A 21,895-nucleotide genomic window follows, 5' to 3' on the forward strand; every position below is an offset into this window, starting at 1 on the left:
AGCTGATTTGCTACTTGTGAAGCAATATCCTAAGCACCTAAGTTAGCTTTATTACTGTGACAGGGGAGTGTTTCAGACTTACTTTCCCGTACCATGTTGTATTGTGGCACATTTTAAGTAAGTCTGTAGTAGTGTAAATACTACAGATGTTACAGACAGTATCTGTAGGCCCTGATTGCCAACATGTTCTTTTAAGGGGTAGTTAATCACAAAGTCTTTCTTGTACATATAGCTGGTAGAGCAGAGCGGCATGCTAGATTTTGAAAAGGCAGTTGAATATCTCTGCAGCAACATCTTTCTGCTTCTGGGGCAGCTCTTAAGTGTGGCTTGCCACAAATATTTTCCTTTCAGTCTCTTATCTTTCCTAGCTAAGCCAGTTAAGCCTTTTGGAGCAGTTGCAGGGATGTAAGACATGGCATCTGAGAGCTTTAGATAACTAATTCTCAGCTGGTACACTCAAAGGATAATTTGGGAAAGATCATTGACACTGTTGAAGATTGAGAAAAAAAATCAGATTTTACAAAGCTTGGAGTTTTATTTTTAGTGCAAAAAAAAAAAAAATTAATTAGCAATATTGAAAATGTATTATTTGAAGTTATTCCAGTATTTGTTAGGAAAGCTCTCAGATTTTTGATTAGCATTACTGCCAACTTTTCATAATGAATCCTGCCCACTACAAACGTTCCTGGACAGTTTCTTTCCAACCCCAGGAATGTATAGATGCCTGGCTGTTTCGAAGTTCCTGGCTTTCAGACCACTGGTTGAGTGGTAGTTACATGGCAATAATTCTAGATTCTTGGACACTTTTAATGTGGTTGCTGGAAGTGACAATGGAGTGAAAATACCTGAAAACAGAAGATGCAAAGTTTTGTATTTCAAACCAAGGTGAGATAAAGCAAAGCTGACATCGTGCAGATTTTAGTGAGTGACCCAGTACAACCACCTATTTGGACTCCTCACGGAAGTGACACGGTCCCCATAGTTACAATATCACATCCATGTACATGACATTCATAGCTGTCATTTCCTGACAGCTACAGGTATATTTACCCTTGTGGTGAGCACTAAAACCAGTTTAAATGAACACAAACATGAAATGTCAGTAAATTAGTCTCAATACTCTCATGTTGTGATGAAGACTCACAAGACATACTGCAGATTTTAAATATATTTCCACTGCTATCCCCCCTTACATAGGGTATTTTTGTTCATTCTAGTTCTAATTATCAGTTTGAAAGCTCTTGCCTTGGGGTATAAGTGCAAAAAGAAGGTAAATGAGAACTTGTCTTCTGCTGGACTGAAATGGGAGAGCCATGATTGTATCAGTTGATAATGGATCCAACAAGACGTGTCTGTTTTAGCTAAGGGTTTGGTTTGATGAACCTACCTTCTTTTAGAGTGTTGGAAATGAGGACTAGCACAAATGAGATTAGCATATCGGTTCTGTAAAGGAGAGAAGGCAGCCTGACATCTTGTTTAAAACTGACTGCAGGGGTCTTGATTTTTAATTCATAATTTCTTGAATGCAGATGACCAAACCCATTCATTTGATTTTATTAAATAAGCAGGTAGTCAGAAAGAGTGAAAGAAAAGTGTTTATCTCCTTATAATAGCATCACACTGATTAATTTGGTACTTTGAACAGAAGGAGGGCTCAGGTGTTATCTCCTGTTAACCCAGCACTGTTCTGCCTATTTGTACAGAACACAGTAAAGGCATTCTAAGATCCCGTGCCTGTGAGATCTCGGAACATTCAACCCAATGCTTATACAAAGAATATATGAAACAAGTACTCCAGGCTTTCTTGTGCCTTTAAATACTCCAAGCATACCTCACCTTATTTAATAGAGGCTGGTTATTTGTAAATGGGAGACAAAAGATGCTGAAAGAATATGTGCAAAGTCAACATCAGCCATCATAACTCTGAAATAGATACAGAGGTTACATCTGCATTTGTCATGTCAGTTACACAGCTGGGAATCAGGATTTAACTGGGAAGCTTGAATCTGAAATCCAGATGACATTTACTCAACATTTCTGCATCACTGGGAAGGCTCAGCATAGTTACTGCTTCAGTGGTCCCATGGCTCTCTGTTTTTTATCAAAGTAATTTTATTTACAAATCTGAAATTTGCTTGTTCTGTTTTTGAAAAGGTTTTAAACCCTACCAGTCTTCATTAGGGTAACAAAGCAGGGTGATCAGCCTTCAGGAGGAGAAAGGAGTGCCTAGAAAGATCTGAAATATCTGAGGAGAAAGAGTTCACTTCTTACAAAAAAAGCAAAAAATTTTGGGCGTCTGGGTCCCAAATTAAGACACTTCAGGAAAGTGTAAGTATTAGTAAATGACCATGCAAATGTGCAAAGGAACTCATTATTTTAGGGTTATTTTGGATCCACTCCATCTTGTGAAACTGGACATTGTCCTGGTTCCAGCTGGGATAGAGCAATGAGCAGCTGCATGGTACTTACTTTCCAGCTGGGGTTAAACTACGATAGATTTTTTTCAGGTCTTTATATGTAGAGCCCCTATAATAGGAAGAATTAAAGACACATTTTCTGGAGAAGGTGAGCTACTGTGAGTTGTAATGTATGCTGTCACTAAAATTGTCTAGTAAACACAGATGAAGCTCTCCCTAGTGCCTTCCAGGCAGCCCTTCTGTCATGGGTCTCTTAGTTGGGACTGTGAACATGGTATCTTCCATACACAGCATCACCCCATTACCATTCCATCTCTTGTGACAGAGTATCTCATAGGACGTGTGCAAAATCCAAAATCCTACAGTAGACCCAAGAAGGCCTCTTCAGTTGCAGGATCTCCATTGGAAACAGGAAGTCTGGTTTGTATCACAGTAGACACACTTGCTTTAAATCTCTGGCCGTTTCCATCCCTGACTCCATACTCTATGCTATCTCCCTCAAGTGTTCTTAGCCATGTTGGTTCTGGTAGGAATTCAATTTAGATGCAAAGGACTGTGTCTGGCATGGCATGGGAGAGAGCAGTAAGTATTCCCAGCCTGGACTGCTGTGGACACTTCAACAGTCCTAAACTTTCACCATCAGGTAAGACTGGGCTGCAAAGAACAAGATTTTGCAGTCCTCAACACTGGATGGTTTTGCTGAAGTTTTGGCCTGCCAGCTAATTACCTAATTTTCTTTGAGGGCTTTCTGCCAAAACCCCAGAGAGAAAAATGGGAAAAAGATAGCTGTAATAATAAATCTGATATGATCTTGTTGAGACAGTGCAATTTGGTGTTAGTGCTAAATGGCAGGGGATTTCAATAATTTAGTATTCCTTTTGGTACTTTTTGGTTCATTAGACAGCCAGATTCCCAGGGTGTGTGTACTTGCCATTCCTGTTAGGAATGCTGTTGTTTACAGAGACATTAAACTCTCTTATCAGGGTCATCTTCTACATAGAGAAATCCTGACAACCAAGGGCAAGAGTTAATCTTTGATCTTCCTACCAGAAACCTCCTCCCTTTTTTAAAAATTCAAATCCCTTCTTAAGATACCCAGCAGTTTACAGACACAAACATCTTGCTGAATTTCTGCATTATTCTTGTACAAGCTTCAAATCAAATCAGAACAGCTTTGCCCACTGATGAGATGAAAAGATTTATATTTTTATGTACCGGTTCACATCTAGTCAGGGTAGATGGTACTATTGGAGTGTACATTGTCATTAATTTGGGACTCAGCAACTGTAAACAACCATCTTTTTTATTTCCATCAGAACTAGTACACAAACTAGCTAGCGTTCAGTAATAAAATACTAGTATCCTAAGCAGAAGCCAGAAAATTAACTGAGGTAGAGAAAGGCAGCAGTGATGTGGTAGCTCGTGAGGAGCTAAAGCTGTTTCACTGCAGTTCCAAGTATTTTGTCATCAGTGTCTCCAGAGCAAGGGAATAATTTTAGTTATCTACTTCAGAGGGCACTATGAAGATTACAGTCAGCTACGCAGTGTTTGTATGGTGCTGGGAAACAGAAGGTCGTATACAAAAATATTTCTTTAGTCAGTTAAGTTTACCGCCATTAGAGTTACATTCTTTTTTTCACAGTTGCCATCTGGCTTTGGTGGTGTCAGACCTCATGAAACGAAGTCCACCTGGATGTTCTGGGCAAAATAAACAGAACACGACTTTTTATTTAATCCTCTATTTCTTAGAAAGGTTTATTTTTACAAGGTAATTTTATAAACTATATTTCTGTAGGGGTTTTGGCGTTATTTTTTATTGTCTGAATTGTTTATTAACAGTGATTCTATATTGTCATAAACAATTCTAATAAGAAAATTGATATATCCAATTTTGTAGACTAAAATTTGAGAAGAGTGATTAACAACCTGAAGAAGGGGGAAGGGAAGTTCTACATTAAGAAGATTGGCAGTGCTTCAACTAGAAGACTATGCTGTGACTGAGGCTGTAGCCAAAAATAGAATTGGATTAACAGAAGAAAGGCAAGTAGATAAAACTAAGGTCAAAGCAGAAATAGATGCTTTAGAATTACCTCATGCACCAAAAAGATACGAAGAGATTCTCAAGGAGTTTTCCTATTATATACATGTATAATGGAACATCAGTTCACAATAAGAGGAGCTATGAAAGACGACTCAAATAATAATTTCATTAAGAAGAACTAAGCTTTAAAATAGGCGGAAAAAATTACAGTAACTTCTTCTGTTTGTTTATACAGGTTTTAACATGCATATATATAACATACAAATAAATTAAAAAATAACCTGTAAAAGACAGCTGTAGATGAAAAGAAACAGTAAAAATAAGTTACCTAGAAACTCTTATTGACGTGGGGTAACATAGTGACAAGTCAAGCTCAGTAACTCCTCACCAGAAAAAAGGCTTAGTGAGGTAACAAGTTCTACCTGATGACAATTATTACAGCTCTGTTTACACTAATGAGTCCCAGATCTGTAATTTGTGGGTTGTAGGAAACAGAGGAGTAAAGACTCCTGCAATTAGTGGAGGATTTGATTTACAACCCTTGAAGAGATTAGGTCTGGCATAATTGACAGAGATTTATAGACCTTAAGCAAGAAAACTACAAACCTATGTTTTTATAGTTATAAGTAAAAATATGCACTGGGTGTTATGGTGAAGGGTTTTAAGTATAATAATGTGATTTTATAGGTTAAGTTAAGAATTTAGATGTTGTAAAAGTAGTCTCTGTGTGGACATGACATGACAGGCTATTGGGTAAGACACAACCGCACTTCGGTGAGAAGTTCCACAGGTCCTAATGTCAAAACAAAGTTTCATTTTAAGTGCCTATTGGATTAGAAAGTTGTAAATTACAATGTAACTTCGGATCTTGTGACTATTTCTTGTTTTGGCATCTTGTTACTAAACCTCACACCTCTGAGACTGATGCTTGTTTGTTATTTTAAGTAATAAATCGTGTATAACTGCGATAGTCCCATCTTTCTTAATAAGAACTCTGACGATGGTGAAAGCGGCACCAATAAGGCACCAATAGTGGGAGAGAGAAGCTAATACACACAGATAGGAAGACTTTTAAAGAGGAAAAAGTAGGTCTATAGAGATTTTGGTAAGATAAGCTGTAGCACCTAGGAAACTTGTCTTTTCTTGTAGCTTTGAATTTCAGTCAGGTAAGTTGGTTTCAAAGGAGGAAAGGTTGCACTTGTTGAAAAAAATTATTTTTTGATGTGTTCGACTCTAGTGCTCTGAGGTAGATACTGACTATCCTTATCTTCAATTTTCTACATGGAAAAGCTGAAGGCCTGTGTTCTTGATATGAAGGTTTACTCAGAGCTAAAGTAATGGTCTAGTAGTAAGCAAGAGCTATGTCTGCTTTTACTGTAATGATTTTGTTCCTTTATCTGTGGTTAGATATTGCTTGGTAAAAGTATAGCCAAAACCTAAACCCTGAGAGGAAACACTTATAAATTTATAATTTTTTCCTGTCATTCTGTGTTCCTGTATGACAGGAGCACTACAGTGGTGGCTCTCAACAGCTGCATAGTAGGAGTTATGTTAAAGATGAAACATCTACTTGCTTAATGCAAGAGACTCCTTCAAATTTCTTGGGATGTAAGGTTCATTAGTGGCAAGGAACTGCTGTTTTAACGATAAGCCCAGTATTAAGACAGAAACTGAATGGGAGGGATTTCTCTCCACTGAGTAGTTCTGCTATTCACAGCAAAATAGAACAGCTGTGTGGAAATAGTGTTTCAGTAATATTTCTAATGACCTCTAAACATGGTATAGCAAGTTAATGCTTATTAGTTGGGGACTTCTGCTCATATGTGACCAAATAATTTCTGTAATAGTCTGTGGAGTGAAGTGAAATAAGGCTTTTAGGCTTTCAGAAAAAACCTGCTCTATGGAATTTGTCCCCAGTAGTTATTTCAGAGAACTAAGTATTTGCTTTGATCTTTTCTTAAAGAAAAAGGAGGGGAGGGGGATGTGAAACTTATACTGGGGTGAGAATTACTATTTCTCTTTCAAAAGTTGTCTCCTCTTTCACAAAAAGACTTAAGCAATGGGTACAAAATCCAGGAATGGTTATAGATTAGGACTGTCTGAAATTCCATCCTGAAGAGTGTAGCACCACTTTGGGCTCAGTATGTGAAGTCTAGTTGATAAGCCTTTCCTAGGAATGAAACACCAGTTCTTGCTGTCCCTGACTGGATGCACTGTCATTGGAAATTGAATCAGCCAGGTGGTGATATTCAGCTTTCAGCAGTGGTTGGTTGGTTGGTTTGGGCATTTTTTTCCCTTTTCCTCCCTTGGGCTACTTTTTAATGAAAATCTCCTCCAGTACTAGCACATGAGTCATAAACATAATTTCCTCTAAAGTCGTAGCAGCCTATGCAATACTAGATAATTAAATATTGAAAAGGTCTGTGATTCTTGTCTTTGCTCATTCTAGAAGCAATTGCAATAAAACTCTGCCTATTGCAGACAGGTACTGGAATGTCTCAGAAGTGACAGATGGATACGGTACAAATGTACTTAAAATCTCAGAAATGATGCAATAGGTCAAGCTGAATCCTGATTCAATAGAAAGCAAACATTTGATGTTTTAGCAATGACAAGCTTTGTGTGGACCCTAGCAGGAGACCTGTATGGTTGCAGTCTCAGCAGGTCCGATCAGCACAACTCTGCCTAAATCAAATTCACTGTCACCAGTCTGCAGCAGCTCAGGGTCTGATCTATAGGATTAACAGAAAAATCTGTCAAAGCATCATAATGTATCTTCTAGAGATCAAGCCACTGAGACTATTATCTCTCTTTGGGGGTGGTGGGTGAGAGGAGAGAATATTTTTAAAACTCATCCAGTACAGATGCTGCAGACAGGATAGCTGTTCCAAGAAGAACAACCAGCATAAGAAGGCTTACTGGGTTGGGATTTTTAAAATAAAAATACTTTATTGGGGAAAACATCTCCAGCTATGCTTATAGTATAGGACTTTGGCATAATAGTGGCAGATGCCTGCAGCATTAATATAACCAATAATTATATTTTTTATATAATGTGCTTCAAAGGAAAAAGGAAGAAACCACATGAGGTTTTAGCTCAATCAGCTTTATTCTCATCCTTGGTCTGGTCTTCTGGCCAAGGCTGCAGAGGAGAGATAAGACTGGCTGATACTGCAAACCTGTAAGCCTCTCTTATCTGTCAGTAGCGCTCTCTTCCTGACAGGGACAGGCAGAGGCGTGTGATGGCAGCTTTTTTTCTTGTCCTTGGTTAAACATAGAACTGCTGTTGAATTTTCTGTTTTGTAGGTCTGTTTATACATCCATTACACTGAAAATAAACTTGTCCTACATGGAAGATTTTCATTAAGTTCACAAGTCTTTTCTGAGCTTAGTGCAGATATGTGTCTGTTAAGCTGCCCTAAACATAATTAGCTGTGTTCTGGCTTTGGTAGTCCTTGGTGATACAGATCAGTTGTAATCAATATGAAAGGTTCTGCACTAGATTCTTCATCTGCTGCTCAAGGCTGGGAGTACAGTAACTACCCTTCTGGATCCAAATATAAGAAACCTGAAATGTAGATATTCATTCTTCCACCCCAATGCTGCAACTCGTCTCTTGGGCAGGTGGTGGTTTCAGTCTGGTATTCCAAGTTCTCTGGAAGCTGCCAGGTGGTGGGGACAGCTGCTGATTCTCACACCAGCATATTTACTCCTATTTGAAGGTGACTTAAAGGGAAGAAAATGTCTGTTAGAGCCAGAAAATGAATCTGAAGAATGTGCTACCTCTCTGCATGCCCTGGGCTGTGATGGTGATGCAGGACAGGAGATTGCCTCTGCCATATATCTGCTATTCCGAGAGCTCTGAAAATAGTTACCCTGAGGTTTATATTGACTTCCTGCTGGTAACAGTCGACTCCATGATGTCCACTCTGCACTGGGGATGGCATTTCTCGTTTCTCTCATGGAAGCAGTGTGATGAGTCTGTGATTATGCTTATAGTTCTGGGATTCAGTGCAGTCTGAATATAAGTCATGGTTATGAAGTGTTCCCTTCATCATGTGGGATTGCTGAACAGTCCTAGTTCTGAAGCAGGAGGGCTAAAATTTTCTTTCTGATTAACAAGACAGCATTAATTTTGTTCCTGCATTATGTCAGACTTCAATGTAGCTAGTAGATATTAAATTAGACAAATTACTAAAAGATAAATAAAATAGACTAATTTTATTAGTTACTACACTACACAGTTACATGCTGTTTTCTGCAAGGCATTTGGATGCTGCATGAGACAGCTGAAAGTATATTGCAATTAGAGAGAATGAATTGGTTGCCAATTTCCTCTCTTGAATGCTTCCATTAACAGTCCCACTAACAGTTGTAGTGAACCTTTAATGAATACAATAGGCCACATAACTCATATGAGCCTGCATGGCTTGGTACATGATATGTTCTGTAATGGTACCTTGCAGTTTTCCATCTAATTTTCGAAGTACTTCATCAACAACTTGAAAGGATTTTATTTAAAAAAAGAAAGTTGTCTCAGTGAAGAGAATGGACTATAATTTCTTTTAGACCCATTACCTTTTTCGTATCTGCTTTGTTCTGTGTTAAACACATTTGGAGAATGGCACAAATAGCAGAATAGTAAGGATGTAGTTGATTAATAATGTGTTTAACACTCAATTTAATTAGTTTAACACTCAATCCTTAGAACTTTTAGTATAGTGCTGGGGTACCCTCTTGGGTAGGCTCGTTTTGGTGGCTTGTACAAGCCCTTAGCAATGCAGATGGGATCTGCTCCATGCCAATTCAAAGGCGTGTCTGAGTATCTAAGGTGAGTGCTTGGATGCATATGCCTGTGCTGAATAGCAGGAGCTTCATCTAACAGAGTCAGGATGAAGTAAAATTAGGCCGTGCTTCTGCAGTAGCCTAGTCACTTCCTCCTCCAAGTGATCCCTCTCTGTTGTCTTCTGCATGATGTGTGACATTGCTATAAAGCAGAGACGAGTGGTTTGAAGAACTGCTGGGAGTGAACTTTGTGCCTGACTCTTACCCATCAGTCAGTCCTTGATGATCAAACTTGCTTCTGGATCAGTCTTTGTTCCCCCTGTGTAAAAAAGAGGTATATGGATTTGAGACCCTGAGGTTTAAGAGAGTTTGTTTAAACCCTAGTTCCTTACTTTGTAATCAAATATTTCCTTGTAAAGGCAGTTTCAGCTGTCTTGTGTGGCTTATGGATGTGCTCAGGGTATGCCCACATGGTCATGTATTTAAATGTCTTCCTGAAAATTGGCGTTCTGCTAACTCTAGAGTATGGACTTCTGGGTTTGGGGATGTTATGTTGCGTTTTGGACAAATTTGGATTTAAAAGATGAGACTTTTGGGGGATTTATTAAGGGTGAGCTGGGAATTGCTCTCAAGGGTGCTGAGGGAGCCCCACTGTTTCAAAGCTGGCTCCACTTTGCAGGGCCATTCTCTCACAATGCCATACCTCAGGTCAGCATTCAGGATGTCTAAGCTGTCAGCAGCACTAGTGAGGAAATGGGGTTCAGTAAGACATGGCTGGCTTGGTGCTGGCTGAGTCCTTCCCAGTGAAAGAAGTTGGCAGTGGTGAGATGAAGACATGGTGTTGGATTTGTTGGGCTTTTGCAGTAGGATATGTCACAAACTGTAGAGGGGCCAGCATTGGTTTGGTTGGCAGTAGAGCTGCAGTCTGCTGTGTTTTGTTCTTAAGTGTTAAAATTTGCCCCAATGCTGTTATCAACCCATAACTGATCAAGGCAAAATAGTCATCCTTGCCTCTGCATAACAGATGGGATGCTTTGAAGAAACAGGGCTTTCCTAATGTGTGTTTTCCTTCTGCTGAGCTCTTCCACAATACCTGTGCACATGTGTGCAGACATGAGAACAGACCTGACTTCCTGAATTAATTGTTTTTGCGGTGCTCTTACATTTTAATAAAGCAGTGGGATTGTCTTTGCAATCTGATTGCTATTGTCTGAAGGAATTTTAGCAGCTCCACTGATCATGCCTGATGCTTTTAGCTACAAGACCCCCTTCCCTTTCTCCATTAAGTCTAGAAGCAGCTCTGTCCATACATCTCATAGCTGTTGCGAGGTGCTGCCTAGCAAGCAAATGGCTGGTCTAAGCTGCCTCTGACAAATTAAATTAATTATCTGCAGCCTAGTTCATTAACCAAGTCTGAACAGTGAATACTGTGCTATTAGTATTGCTAGTGGTGCATTTTGCATGCTGCTTTTCCTCTTCCTCCCCTGCTGCCTCTTGGTCAGCACTGAAGTTATGAGGGTACCTGCTATTGCCCTGTGTCTTTAGAGCAGGGCTGCTGTGTAAAGAATTCACAGGCCTTACAGGTTTCAGGCAAGTCTAGTTAGAGTGCATAAGCTGAAGCTGAATGATGACAGAAGATGCACAGTATGGGATTTTCATCTGATGCAAATCTGGATTTTGTTAGAGCTGTTCTAGATCTCCCTGTGGTAGCTGAAGCCAGCTTTCCCCAAGACTCAGTCAGACTGCTTATCTGCAGTTGCCAGAACAGAGCTATCTCTACCTTATAGCCTGCTTGCCTGCTGTGGATTCATTTGAGGTTTTTGTTGTTGGGTTTTTGTTGTTGGGTTTTTGTTGTTTTGGTTTTTTTTAACAGAGGGTTTTGATATGTAATGAGGATTGCTCATAAGGGAGTTCCTATAGATCCAGTAATCATTAGAACATCTTTATGAGAGGTGTCTTGGGGCTGCCTTAAACCTGTCTTGAGAACCCGTAGGGGAAAGGCTGTGCTTGGTCTCTGTGCTTGTAACTATAGTGTGTTACCTCTGAATCTTTAACTCCTCAGTTAGACTTTGGCTAGACACCAGAAGTTAGGCTGTAGGGCTTTTTTGGGCAAGAACTGGTAAGTGATGCAGTTTTCTTTTGGATTAGTGCATGTGTGGCCTTTCATTTTAAAAGGCATTTTTGTACCATGTTTCAGCTGGTAAATGAGTTCAGTTCTGGCCTGTTAGAAGGCAGCAGTCTCAGGCATAGGTCAAGTGCTACTGCCACAGGGTATGAAGAATGCATTTCTTTGCTTCATCTTGTCGCTCCAAGAAGATATTGTTAAATGTTTTCATTATTCCTCTTACAGTTATTTAGCGTTCTTGCCTCTAGAAAGAAAAAAATATCTAAATTAACTGTATAGCATTTTTAATGCTGGCTTAATGTAAGGGCAAATAAATGCAAGAAGCTGTCGTCGTTTCAGGCTACTTAGAGCACTAGAGTTATCTTAACATAGTGGATATTTGGCTTTTGCTGGTGTTTACTTGAGAGGATATTAAGAGTAAAAGGATGAAAGAAAAGTACCTGTTCCCTTTATTGATAGTATTACACTGTTCACAGTTACTTCATTTTCTTTATTGACATCAATATTTTGGCTTTCTAAACTAGAAGGCCTACTTAATGTGGAAGCAACTGCATTGATAACAGTGAGACAAAAGCACTGATAACTGGATTTCAAGGACTATCTATTAATAGGCATGCTGCTTTAGTTTGATTTGGTGGCCCAAGTTAGTTGAGCACAAGCTAGGTGGCAGGGTGTTAGTTCACAGAATTAAAAATAGCTCACTATGATTATTCAATATTATCTTTAGATAATAGATATGTAATAGGCATTGTTCCTATTTATTGAAAGGCTGGGTTTCTGTGCATTGGTTTCCATGTTACCTGAAGAGGTGATCCACTAGGGATGAAGGTGAGTGAGAAGTTGGTTGTCTTGCTAGTGAAATTTACGACCTAATTTGCTCCTGGTGCAAGCTTTTATCTTCCTCCCAGAAATGTTTGTACATCAGTGTTTGAAGAATGGTCTTCTGTTAGTCCTGAATGTCTTCATGGAAGTTAGAGATGACTTCAGCTGACAGTGCTGCATTCCTACTATACATAGCAGGGGTGGTCTGGCAGTCCAAGTACAAAAGTGGCTTTGGAGGTACAGTTAGCTCCTATGTTTTGTCATACCCTATGCTGGCAACATTGAAGATGTGGGAGTAGAGGTGATCTAGCATCTCCTATGTTGCAGTACTGGAAGACTGCTCCGGAGTACTTTGAGATCAGAAACTCATCCTGTGATATCTGTTTATGTTTGCCTCTGAGGTTTTCTAGTCACTAGAATGGGAATATGAGTGATTGTTGTCCTCTTTCATATTTTCTGTAAAGATAAAATCGAGGGTTGGTGTTTTAATTTTGGCTGTGATTGCTTGATGAATAATTCTTTCTGGGAAGGAAAGCACTTTGTACATATCAAGTGCACTTGCTGTAGGTAGTACTAAGATAATCTAGAAGGAAAGGTAGCTTTATGGAATGCTTGTTCTCTCTTCCTTTGTATGCCAGGTATCTTAAAAAATGCATTTTTTTAAGATAATAGCTGCACTTGAGTATGTATAAATGGGACGGTGTTTAGAGATGAACCATAATAAGCCTCCAAGGAGGCATACTTATGTATAGAGTGGTAGGCAAGCAGCTCAGTTTATGGTAGGTGTACATCATTCTTATCTTCAGAGTGTGCTTAATTTTATGGCGCACTTCTGTTTATCTCCGAGTAATAGTGAAAAATCATACTTCAGCAAGATGCTTTTCTTTCAGCAGGTTGGGGGGGCTTCAGGCCATAGTACGGTCTCTGTTGTGGGACTTGGTGTGCTTCTTTGCTATGAGCCTTGAGACTGAGGCTTGAAGTCAAATTCTTGAAATGAATTAATGTTTCAGTATCTTGCTGGATTTCTGACAAGAGATGTCAACCACTTGGAGGACTAAGTTATACACAGTAGAAAACTTCTCCAAGCAATATAGTACTTCTTATTAAAGTCTGAAACTTGCTGGCTGCTGTAGGATCTGAGACAAACACTGGGACCCACTACCTTCAGCATTAGTCAAAGGACACTTTGCAAAACAGAAGGTAGCATAACCTGGCTGGTTTTTCAGGCTCCCGTTTTGCTCTGGAAAAGACAATTGGAATTTCCTTTCTTCCCTTCACCTTTGGAGAAGGGAAGTATTTGATGTAATTTTTTTTGGAGAAGGGGAGTATAGGAAGGCCTCCTTTAGCAGGTTACTGGATTGTGATGAATCTCACATTTACTGATTTTAATATATATTTAAATAAACAGAATAGATATATGAAAAGCTGAGTCCTCTGTAGATCTTATGGGAGTATAGGCTGTGGTGCACCATCATGAAGCCAAAATTGTTAATACTTTTCTCCTTTAAAATTCCATAAACAGGAATTTGCTGACTTATCACTAATCATCTCTGGATTGAGACCTTAATCTTACTCAAATAACCTTCTAGCACAACAGAGTAAGACACTGGAAATTGATTTTTCTTGTTTGTACTCCATGCATTTGCATACAAGTGCTTACTATTTCCTGATTTAAAGCATCCAATCAGCAGCTTGGAGATGATCTGGTAAAAATAAAACTGAAAACTCTCTTACGAAATTATTTGAGGTTACGTTCTTGAATACTAAGTTATTTGAGGTCTCCCTAGATCTGATCTGCTCTGGGAATCAACTCCCTCCCCAGTCTATGGTAGGGAACATGAATCTTTGATTGTACGAGCCAGGGAAATATATTTAAAAGAGAACCTATGGCTATTCTTTCATTATTAACAAATGCCTGTTAGAAGAACGGTCTCTCTGACCCTGTAGGCAGTTCTCTGCACATCTGTCAATGTTTGCCATCATGAAAGCATAAAACTGGTGCTCAATGCAAGTGTTACTTCAGGACTCTTTTGAACAGGTGCTTTATATAAATCTTGGAGGGATAACTCCTGGAGGTGAGTGAAGAGCAGGTTTCTGAACGTTACCAACATGCAGCGAAGAACAATGGAACAAAAATTGGTGATGCCTGAATTCTTGGCTGGAAAATACTCTCAAAAGCAAGTGTCAGTAGCAGTTACTACCCTGCTTATTACCTGCATTTGAAAAGGTCCAGACTGGGAAAACTGAGCTTGAACTAGTGGGGTTTGATACAACAGTGTCATTATCTTAAATCGGTTGAATATGCTGACAAAATGATACTGCAAGAGCTGTTTTTCCTATGTTTCAGCCACTTTGTTCTCTAACCAGCAGCCTCAGGCAGAAGAGATTAAGTCTTTTAATTAGATGCTACCCCTACCAATCTGATATGTTTTGAGTCAGCAGGCCAAAGCTTTTAAACCTTTTCGAATGCAATGGCAGTTAAGGTAATGGTGGATGGGATGGTGAGGTGCAATGAACAGAAAACTTGTCAGTACATCCCAACAAAAATCCTGTGAATTTTGGTGATACCGAATCTATTTTGAAATTATTCAAACATGGGTTTTCTAATGTAATGTTCAAACAAAATGTCATATTTCTGTTGTAAGATGCTAAGAATCCAAATTGTTACATAACAAATACAATTTATGTCTAAATATAACTGCAGAGGAGTACATTCCAGACTTGAGAAATCATTAGCTGCTACAAGACTTGAGTAATTGCTAATTATTGTGGTTTGTGGCCAGTACTGATGAAGTCACCAGAGTAGGAACAAATGCACTTAAGCCAGCTGTGGTATTTGGTTTCTTGCTTGTAGTCCTTCTCATTGGCTTGCCAGGAACCTGGCTAATGTATTGACTCGCTTCCTACATTGAAGTACAGAGAATGAAGCGATATTTGCTTTATTGCAAGTTATTAATTGGGTGAAACTCATTTTTTAACAATTTGTAGCATTCTGAGCTCTGCTTGTGGCTGAGGGCACTTTGCTGGCTTCCAGTGCTAGATATACATTCCAGTAGTCACTTTATGTGGAATGAAGGTGCTACTGGGGCTCAGCATACAGTGATCATGTATTTGAGGGTGTAGGCAGAGGAGAGCCTTGAAGTCTGTACTCTAATAGTGTTAAGCAGTTTAAACTTCTCTACAGAGTAGTGTTCTTTGAGGAGCACAGATCACTTACTCCCTGCGGAAGGAAAAGCTCCTTTTGCTAGAACTCTCAACAGTTAATGTGATGTTGAACTGTCAAAAATATATTTCTGGCCTCCATAAGTATTTGCATTTCACCGGTAAAGATCAAACTATAAAGATGGAGTAGAAAACTTTTTTAAAGAAGTTGACGTCTTGACGCTCAGCCTGTGTCTTCAGATCTGTCTCTGCAGCCATCATCTCTAGGATATGCTCAGCTTCTAGTCCTGAACTTTGCTAGCTTGATTAGTTGCTAAGAAAGAAACTTCAACTTAATTGTAGCAAAACTGTATTATATTGAAACTGGACTGCTAAAGGGAATTTTTTGGTGGTAGGACAATATGCTCTGAAAGAGGCTTGCATAAAATTAACTTGAATAAGTCAGACCTGTGCTCTTGCTAGATATGTAAGGACCTGTCAGAACTTGAGCGATTGAGACCGAAGCTTCATCTTTAAACTGAAGAACTTCCACAGCAAACCACTCAAAATCATTTATCCACTTCACTCCTGAGCAGTGTGTACACTGGGGAAGGGCCAAGACTAACTACTAGGGTGGGGTATTGTCTAGATGAGCTCCTGTTCAGGGGTTTCTGACAAACAGCCTCAGTTTTGCTTGTAAGTATTGTGACTAGCAGTAGTAATAAATCAGATCCCTATTTCACTGCCGGGGCAGCATGTTTAGATACCTTCCTAACATGCAATGCCCTTGGAGATGTGTTTTGGCACAGAGACACTCTGGTCTTGTACCTTTCACATGAAACTTGAATCAAGCAAGTAACAAAAAATTGCTTTCAAATTTGTTCAAAAAAAACCCCAGAACAAAACACAGCAAAATGCCACCCCCCCAAAAAAAACCAAACTCAATGTTAACTCTGGCTATTTACATATTTGCAGTTGGACTGCAGTTTTTCTTTGTATTTTTTTAACAGATTTTTTCTGCTTTAGAGACTTGGAACTTAAGGAGCAAAGTAGATCTAGATTTGAAAATCCAGAATTTATGCCCGCTTAAGGGTCACCCTTCAAAAATTTGTTCTGGTCCGTAATCTAATGGTAAAAGCGGGATTTTTAAAAATTAGAGTATTCCACAAGGGTATGGACTAATTACTAAAGGACATGGTTGGATTTGTGAAGTACAAAGGCCAGGAAAGGATTAAAACTTGCATAAATTTTTGAGGCTAGGTTTCTGGAAACCCAAAATGTTCAGGGATTGATTTAAGTGCTCGTGATGAAATATGAAGGCTCATTCAGTAATAAAATGCTTAATGGTATCTGTGGGATGAAGAATAGCTCAGGAATGGTATGTCTTGGTACCTGCCGGTGATGCACTGATCTTGGAGGTAGCAATGCTGGAAACAAGGAGGAAGAACCCAGTCCCTGTTGCATGAAGAAGTTCACCTGTGCTGCAAAAGTGCTGCACAGCTCTCTTACCTTAGCCAGCTGTGCCTAGTGCCTTGGCTGCAAAAAAGGAAACCTGTGGTGGTGAATGGATGTGTTGAGAGTGGATGAACACGTGGTAATTAGGTGATTAGAGATTTCCTTTTAATGTGCTTATGTCGGTAACTATCTAAAATATTTGCTGGTAGCTGGCACTTCCTTAGTGAATCATTTTAGCTGGCATTCCTGGTTTATCCCCCAGCATGTAGTTCTGATTGTCGGGATAAACAAGGTGATGACAATCACAAGGTGACTTTAGGAGCAGATACAAATGTATACATAATAAACTGATCTGATATTTAGTCATTCTCTGTGGTTGTTAATAAGTTTGCTCAAGTGTGAACAGTTTCCCTGGGGAAGGAATGTGTTGAGGAATTATCCTTCTTTCTGTTCTGTTTGTAAGCTTCTCTTTTTAATCAAGTCCTTCTAGTCCTTTCATATGCACACTAGGTATACTAAACTAGCAAAAATCCATTAGGGAAGTGTACACAAAAAAGAAACTTCTTTTCAAGTCTATTTTACTAGAATAAATGTTGGACTCAAAATTACTTGTATTTGGAAAGTTTTCCCTAAACTTTATGCAAAAACATCTATTACATCAGAGATTAACTTTATCTTCAGCATTAAAGCAAAATACAAGTACTTCCAGCTTTCATGATACTTTTGATCAGCCTTCGTGAGCTTCTAGCTCACTTTCAAGCAGTGTGTGGGGAGAGGAGCCTGCATTGCAGAAGAATCAAGCTGTAATTGCAGGAAATCCTGAACATGAGATGTGTTTACTCTAAAGGATCAGGGATGAAGAAATACTTATTTTTTTGAAGGAATAAAACCAAGCCTTAAACCCCAAGTCTCCGAACATTATGATGTCTAAAAAAAGCTTTTGTAATGTTTTGATGTCTGACTCATTTTTGTCAATGCCTGGAGCTGCCAGCACTGAGTCAGTGATACTCAGCATTATGCTTGGAAGGGATTTCCAATAATAAAAAGCAGTACTGATGCAAGGCAGCACACTTGATGGTAAATATGCCAACAGCACTGGCTTAAAATGTATCCTCATAGTTCTTGAGTATCCTGTATATGGCTTACATATGTTCTACTTGCTCTGAGAGAAGCTCAGAGGGATCTACACAAGCCATTGAAGGATGTAAGGAGATCTAGGAAACTTTGAAATAAGGTAGACTTGGCGTGGCTGTGATGGTTGGGATAAGGCTGTAGGATGTAAGTGGGAGCCCAGGACAAGAAGCAGTAAACACCGTACCTGGCTGATTTTGGGCCTGGCCATTCTGGTGCTATTGCTATACTCTTCTCTAGATGTGTTGGAGGTGCCTCTGCAGTCTGCTGTCAGACCTCACCAGCCTGGAAAAGGTGAGATAAGTTTGGGTTCAAGATAGGTCATTCATATGTCCCATAGTAGGGAACTGCTCGTCTAGGCTAGGCTGGTCTAGTCAGCTGGTGAGATTCTACCGTATTTTTAGTAAGGAAATTAAAGCACAACTATATGCAGAGGACAAACAGATACAACATTATCTGCTCATGGATTCATCTGTGTAGGGAATAGATAATGTTCTCAAACATTGTTCTGGGATCTTTTCCTCATGCATTATGCAACATGCTTCCCTAATGACAGCTGGATAAGAGCACCTAAAATTTTAGAGTTACCTTCCTCTCCTGAGGGAAAAGCACTCACTTGTAGCTAGCAGTGTCTTCCATGGTTTCCTGTCATTATCTTAACCATAAATATTTGATTATCTCTTGTCAGCCTTTGTTGTGCCAATTGTCACGTGATGCATGCAGCTTTCCTGTTGGAAAGGGATGGGCTTGATATACCCCTCATATCTGGAGCCTGGCTCTGCACAGGCGCAACCCCATAGCTGATGGTGTAATGTTGGTGTGCTGGTAGCTTCTGAAAGGCTGAACCAGCCAAAATGCAGTTGTTGGCAGTTAACAGCCAGTGGTGGTTCTTCCCATCTCCCCTTGCTAATGTGGGCTGGCTTTCTCGGAGCACACAGCTGTCCTGGTGTAACTGTACTCCCTTGATAAAAACAGAACATGTACCACTCCATGGGTGGGTCATGGAGATCCAGTGGGCCTCATGGCCACGGGGAAATCTACAGATCCAGTGTTTTGCTGGGCTGGTTGCTCGTGATACAGTTCAAAAAGCCAAATCCTTGCTTCCTCCTATGGCTGTCTTCTGAGGCTATAAAAAAGCTGCTGATGTTTTCTTTCCTATCCCATATCTAGAAAGTAAGCAAGTAGTTTGGAGAGGGGCAATGGGAAGAAGGGAGACAGACTGCCGAGGAGGAAGGACCCTGGAAAGCTGTTCTTAGTGCTTGATAGTTATGTACATGACCCACAAATAGGATTAATAGTTATGGTTATCCAAGGTGTATCCAACATAAGTAGATATGACTTTAAAGAGAAGCACATAATAATGGGGTTACTGTGGGTGAAAAGAAAATGAAAACTACTCTCTCTTTTCTTAAAAGAGAGGGGTTTTTATTGGCTGAAGTGATAGCTGAGATAATTCTTAACCTTTTTTATTTGACAGCCAAAATACTTTGCTATTAGCCTTGTTCGGAAGCAAAGTAAGCTAAAAAAGTAAGTTACACCTGCCGGGGTGAATGGGTCTCATGACCTGTAACATCACAGATAATATCTCTGTTAGGAACAGAACATTTTTCCACTAGGATTTCACTTGAGAAACTGTGCTTTGAAACTTGGTAGAGGTGGGGAGGAGGGGTCAGAGTCCAGGAACTGGACAGGTCATTGTTTCAAGTGCTGAAATACAGGATGATGTTGAATTTTCCCTTTTTTTTTGGTTGAAATGTATTAGAATGTTTCAGTGAAAGCCACAGCTGTCTCTTTGTGCATGGATATACACGGGCACCTAGTGCACACTTGCCTTCTGTGAATGCAGTGCGGAGCAGTTTGAAAGTTCAAACATATATTTCACAGATTACCATGGGGATCACTTTAATCAGCTTTGAGACCTGCTAATGCTGTAGAGATCTTTGAAGGACTACTGCTGTTCTCATCTCCATGCAGCCAGTGCAAGAAGGAATGAACATCATGTCTCTGTGCCGTCGCTGGAAGAGATGCGTCTCTCTAGGTAACTGTACAATGGGCAGCTGCTTTTGTTGTGCATTACACTGAACTGGGGGTGGACAGAATTAAGAACAACAGCTTTGGGAGTGCTTTAGAGCAAAAGGTCACTGTATATGCAGTAAATCTTTCTAAGCTGGTGTTGGCTAGAAGCCAGTGTTATAGGCCTCTGGGCTTTTAGTAGAAGAAAACAGCTTTAAATCATGAGCATATAATGGAAACCCATTTATTTTTCTTGTTTAAATTGTTCTCTTAGAAATCAAGATCAGCTGTGCTTGCAGCTGATATGCTTAAAGCTGTTAATAAATTGTTCTAGAACAGATGCATTACAGAAAGGAAAAAAGCACTTGGGTGTCAGAATGCTAACAGAATTATGATGCACCAAAGATATTTTTAGCTTCAACCAATATTAATACAGGGAAACATGCCTTAAGGTGTGAGGCAAGAAGGCTGTAGCTGCTTTCTTCAAAGGATTAGCTGTGACTGTCAGTTGTGCTAAGGAGATTTCTGGTGTCTGTTTTTCAAATATTCCACTAATCACACAACAGATATGCTGTACTTGATAGTTATGTACATGGCCCACAAATGGAATTACTAGTCATGGTTATCCAAGGTGTTGCTGACAAAAGTGCTAGAATTCTAGGATCCTCCTTGAGCAGTGGAATTATTCACAGGAAAGATTCTCATTCTTGTTTGAAGTATAAGAATCCAATTTAGCTGTAGGTTCTGCCACCTCATGTTCACTTTTTATAAACTGTTTTAACAGTCAAATCTCTGATACGTTCCAGGAACTGCAAATAATGAGACTGGAGGAGGGGAGTAGAATTAGTGTTGTGCATTGTCAAATGCAGTGGCTTGTGGTTTAAGTTTTTTCCTCTGTATTGAAAGATTTTTAGCAGAAAATTCAAAAGAAACTTCATTAAAAAGTTTTTATCTCAGAGGCTGAAAGTCCACACAATGGACACAATGTATTTTCATGTGTTTGCCCAATGAATCTGCATGTGCACTATTGCCTTGTGTGTGAAAATTCTTAAGTTATTTTAAATGTGGAGCTCTAAATCCAGTGCCTTCTACACTGTCTCAAGTGCTGAAGACTTGTTCATTGTTTTCTAACATGTGCACATGTGTTTTGAACTCGACTGACAGTTGGTAGGCCATGCTAATCCAAGCATTTAAAAAAATAGTAATTTATGAAAAGAACAGTGAAGTGGTGACATGTGGCATTACCAATGGCAGAAACCTTGTTCCCCAGAGTGTCAAAACCAAGTAACCCCAAAGAGAGAATGCTGGTGCCTGGTATATCAAGTTCTCACTGAACCAATGCCTCTGTTAATTCCTTCAAAGCTGCCTTACTGCTGTTCCGTGTGGGACTTGTTCATGTGCTGTTGGTTGGAAAAAACTGATGACGTTTTTTTGGATGCCTTAGTGTCTTTATAGTATCTGCAAAGTTGTTGGAAACCTGAAACATATGGAACTCAATTCTCAGAGCTGAATCTGAGCCTGAGAAGTGCAAATTGTCTGAACAGCTTTGAAAAGAACCTGTTTCACAAGAAGTGTTTGGATTTGAACTTGAGGGTTTTTAGTGACAGCTTGGGAGGCTCCTTGAGCTTACTGGAACTGCATTACTTGCCTATTTAAAATTCTGATGTTGAGCAGTAGCTGCTGAAGCTGAGTATTCAACTTTGTGTCAGGCTATTAGTTCTAATTTATATGCTGCCTGAAATTTATTTTTTCAGGCATCAGATATGCCATTGGTTCTTATAAATCAGACACATGTTGTATATACCAAAAACCCCTGCTTGAAGTCCAAGTTACATTGACAAACTGCTAGCAAATACACAAGTGAGTTTGGAGAACAGAAGGAAAGAGTGGAATAAAAGTGAAGCTTCTAGAAACACCATTTTTGGCCAGTGCAATGTGGGAACTTAAAACTGACAACAAACCACT

At 39.5% G+C, this 21,895-nt stretch overlaps 1 protein-coding gene across 3 annotated transcripts in view; it reads left to right on the forward strand.

Moving 5' to 3' along the window:
* The window catches only part of ATP8A2 (ATPase phospholipid transporting 8A2), a 320,936-nt gene that overhangs the window by 6,199 nt on the left and 292,842 nt on the right, over nt 1-21,895 (forward strand). For 2 of the 3 annotated variants that reach the window (XM_042014087.1, XM_042014086.1), the window contains exon 2: nt 19,802-19,955. The exons of the other annotated variant lie outside the window; for it this stretch is intronic. Coding sequence is in view for 1 of the 2 variants with exons in the window: in XM_042014086.1 (XP_041870020.1) it covers nt 19,886-19,955 (70 nt within the window). In the remaining variant the exon portion in view is untranslated. The remainder of the gene's footprint in view (nt 1-19,801; nt 19,956-21,895) is intronic. 3 annotated transcript variants of the gene reach the window in all.

The sequence above is a fragment of the Corvus kubaryi genome, unplaced genomic scaffold (genome assembly GCF_017639235.1).
Source record: "Corvus kubaryi isolate FWS band 111438036 unplaced genomic scaffold, C.kubaryi_AGA036_p1.0 split1-65, whole genome shotgun sequence".
Lineage (NCBI taxonomy): Eukaryota > Metazoa > Chordata > Aves > Passeriformes > Corvidae > Corvus > Corvus kubaryi.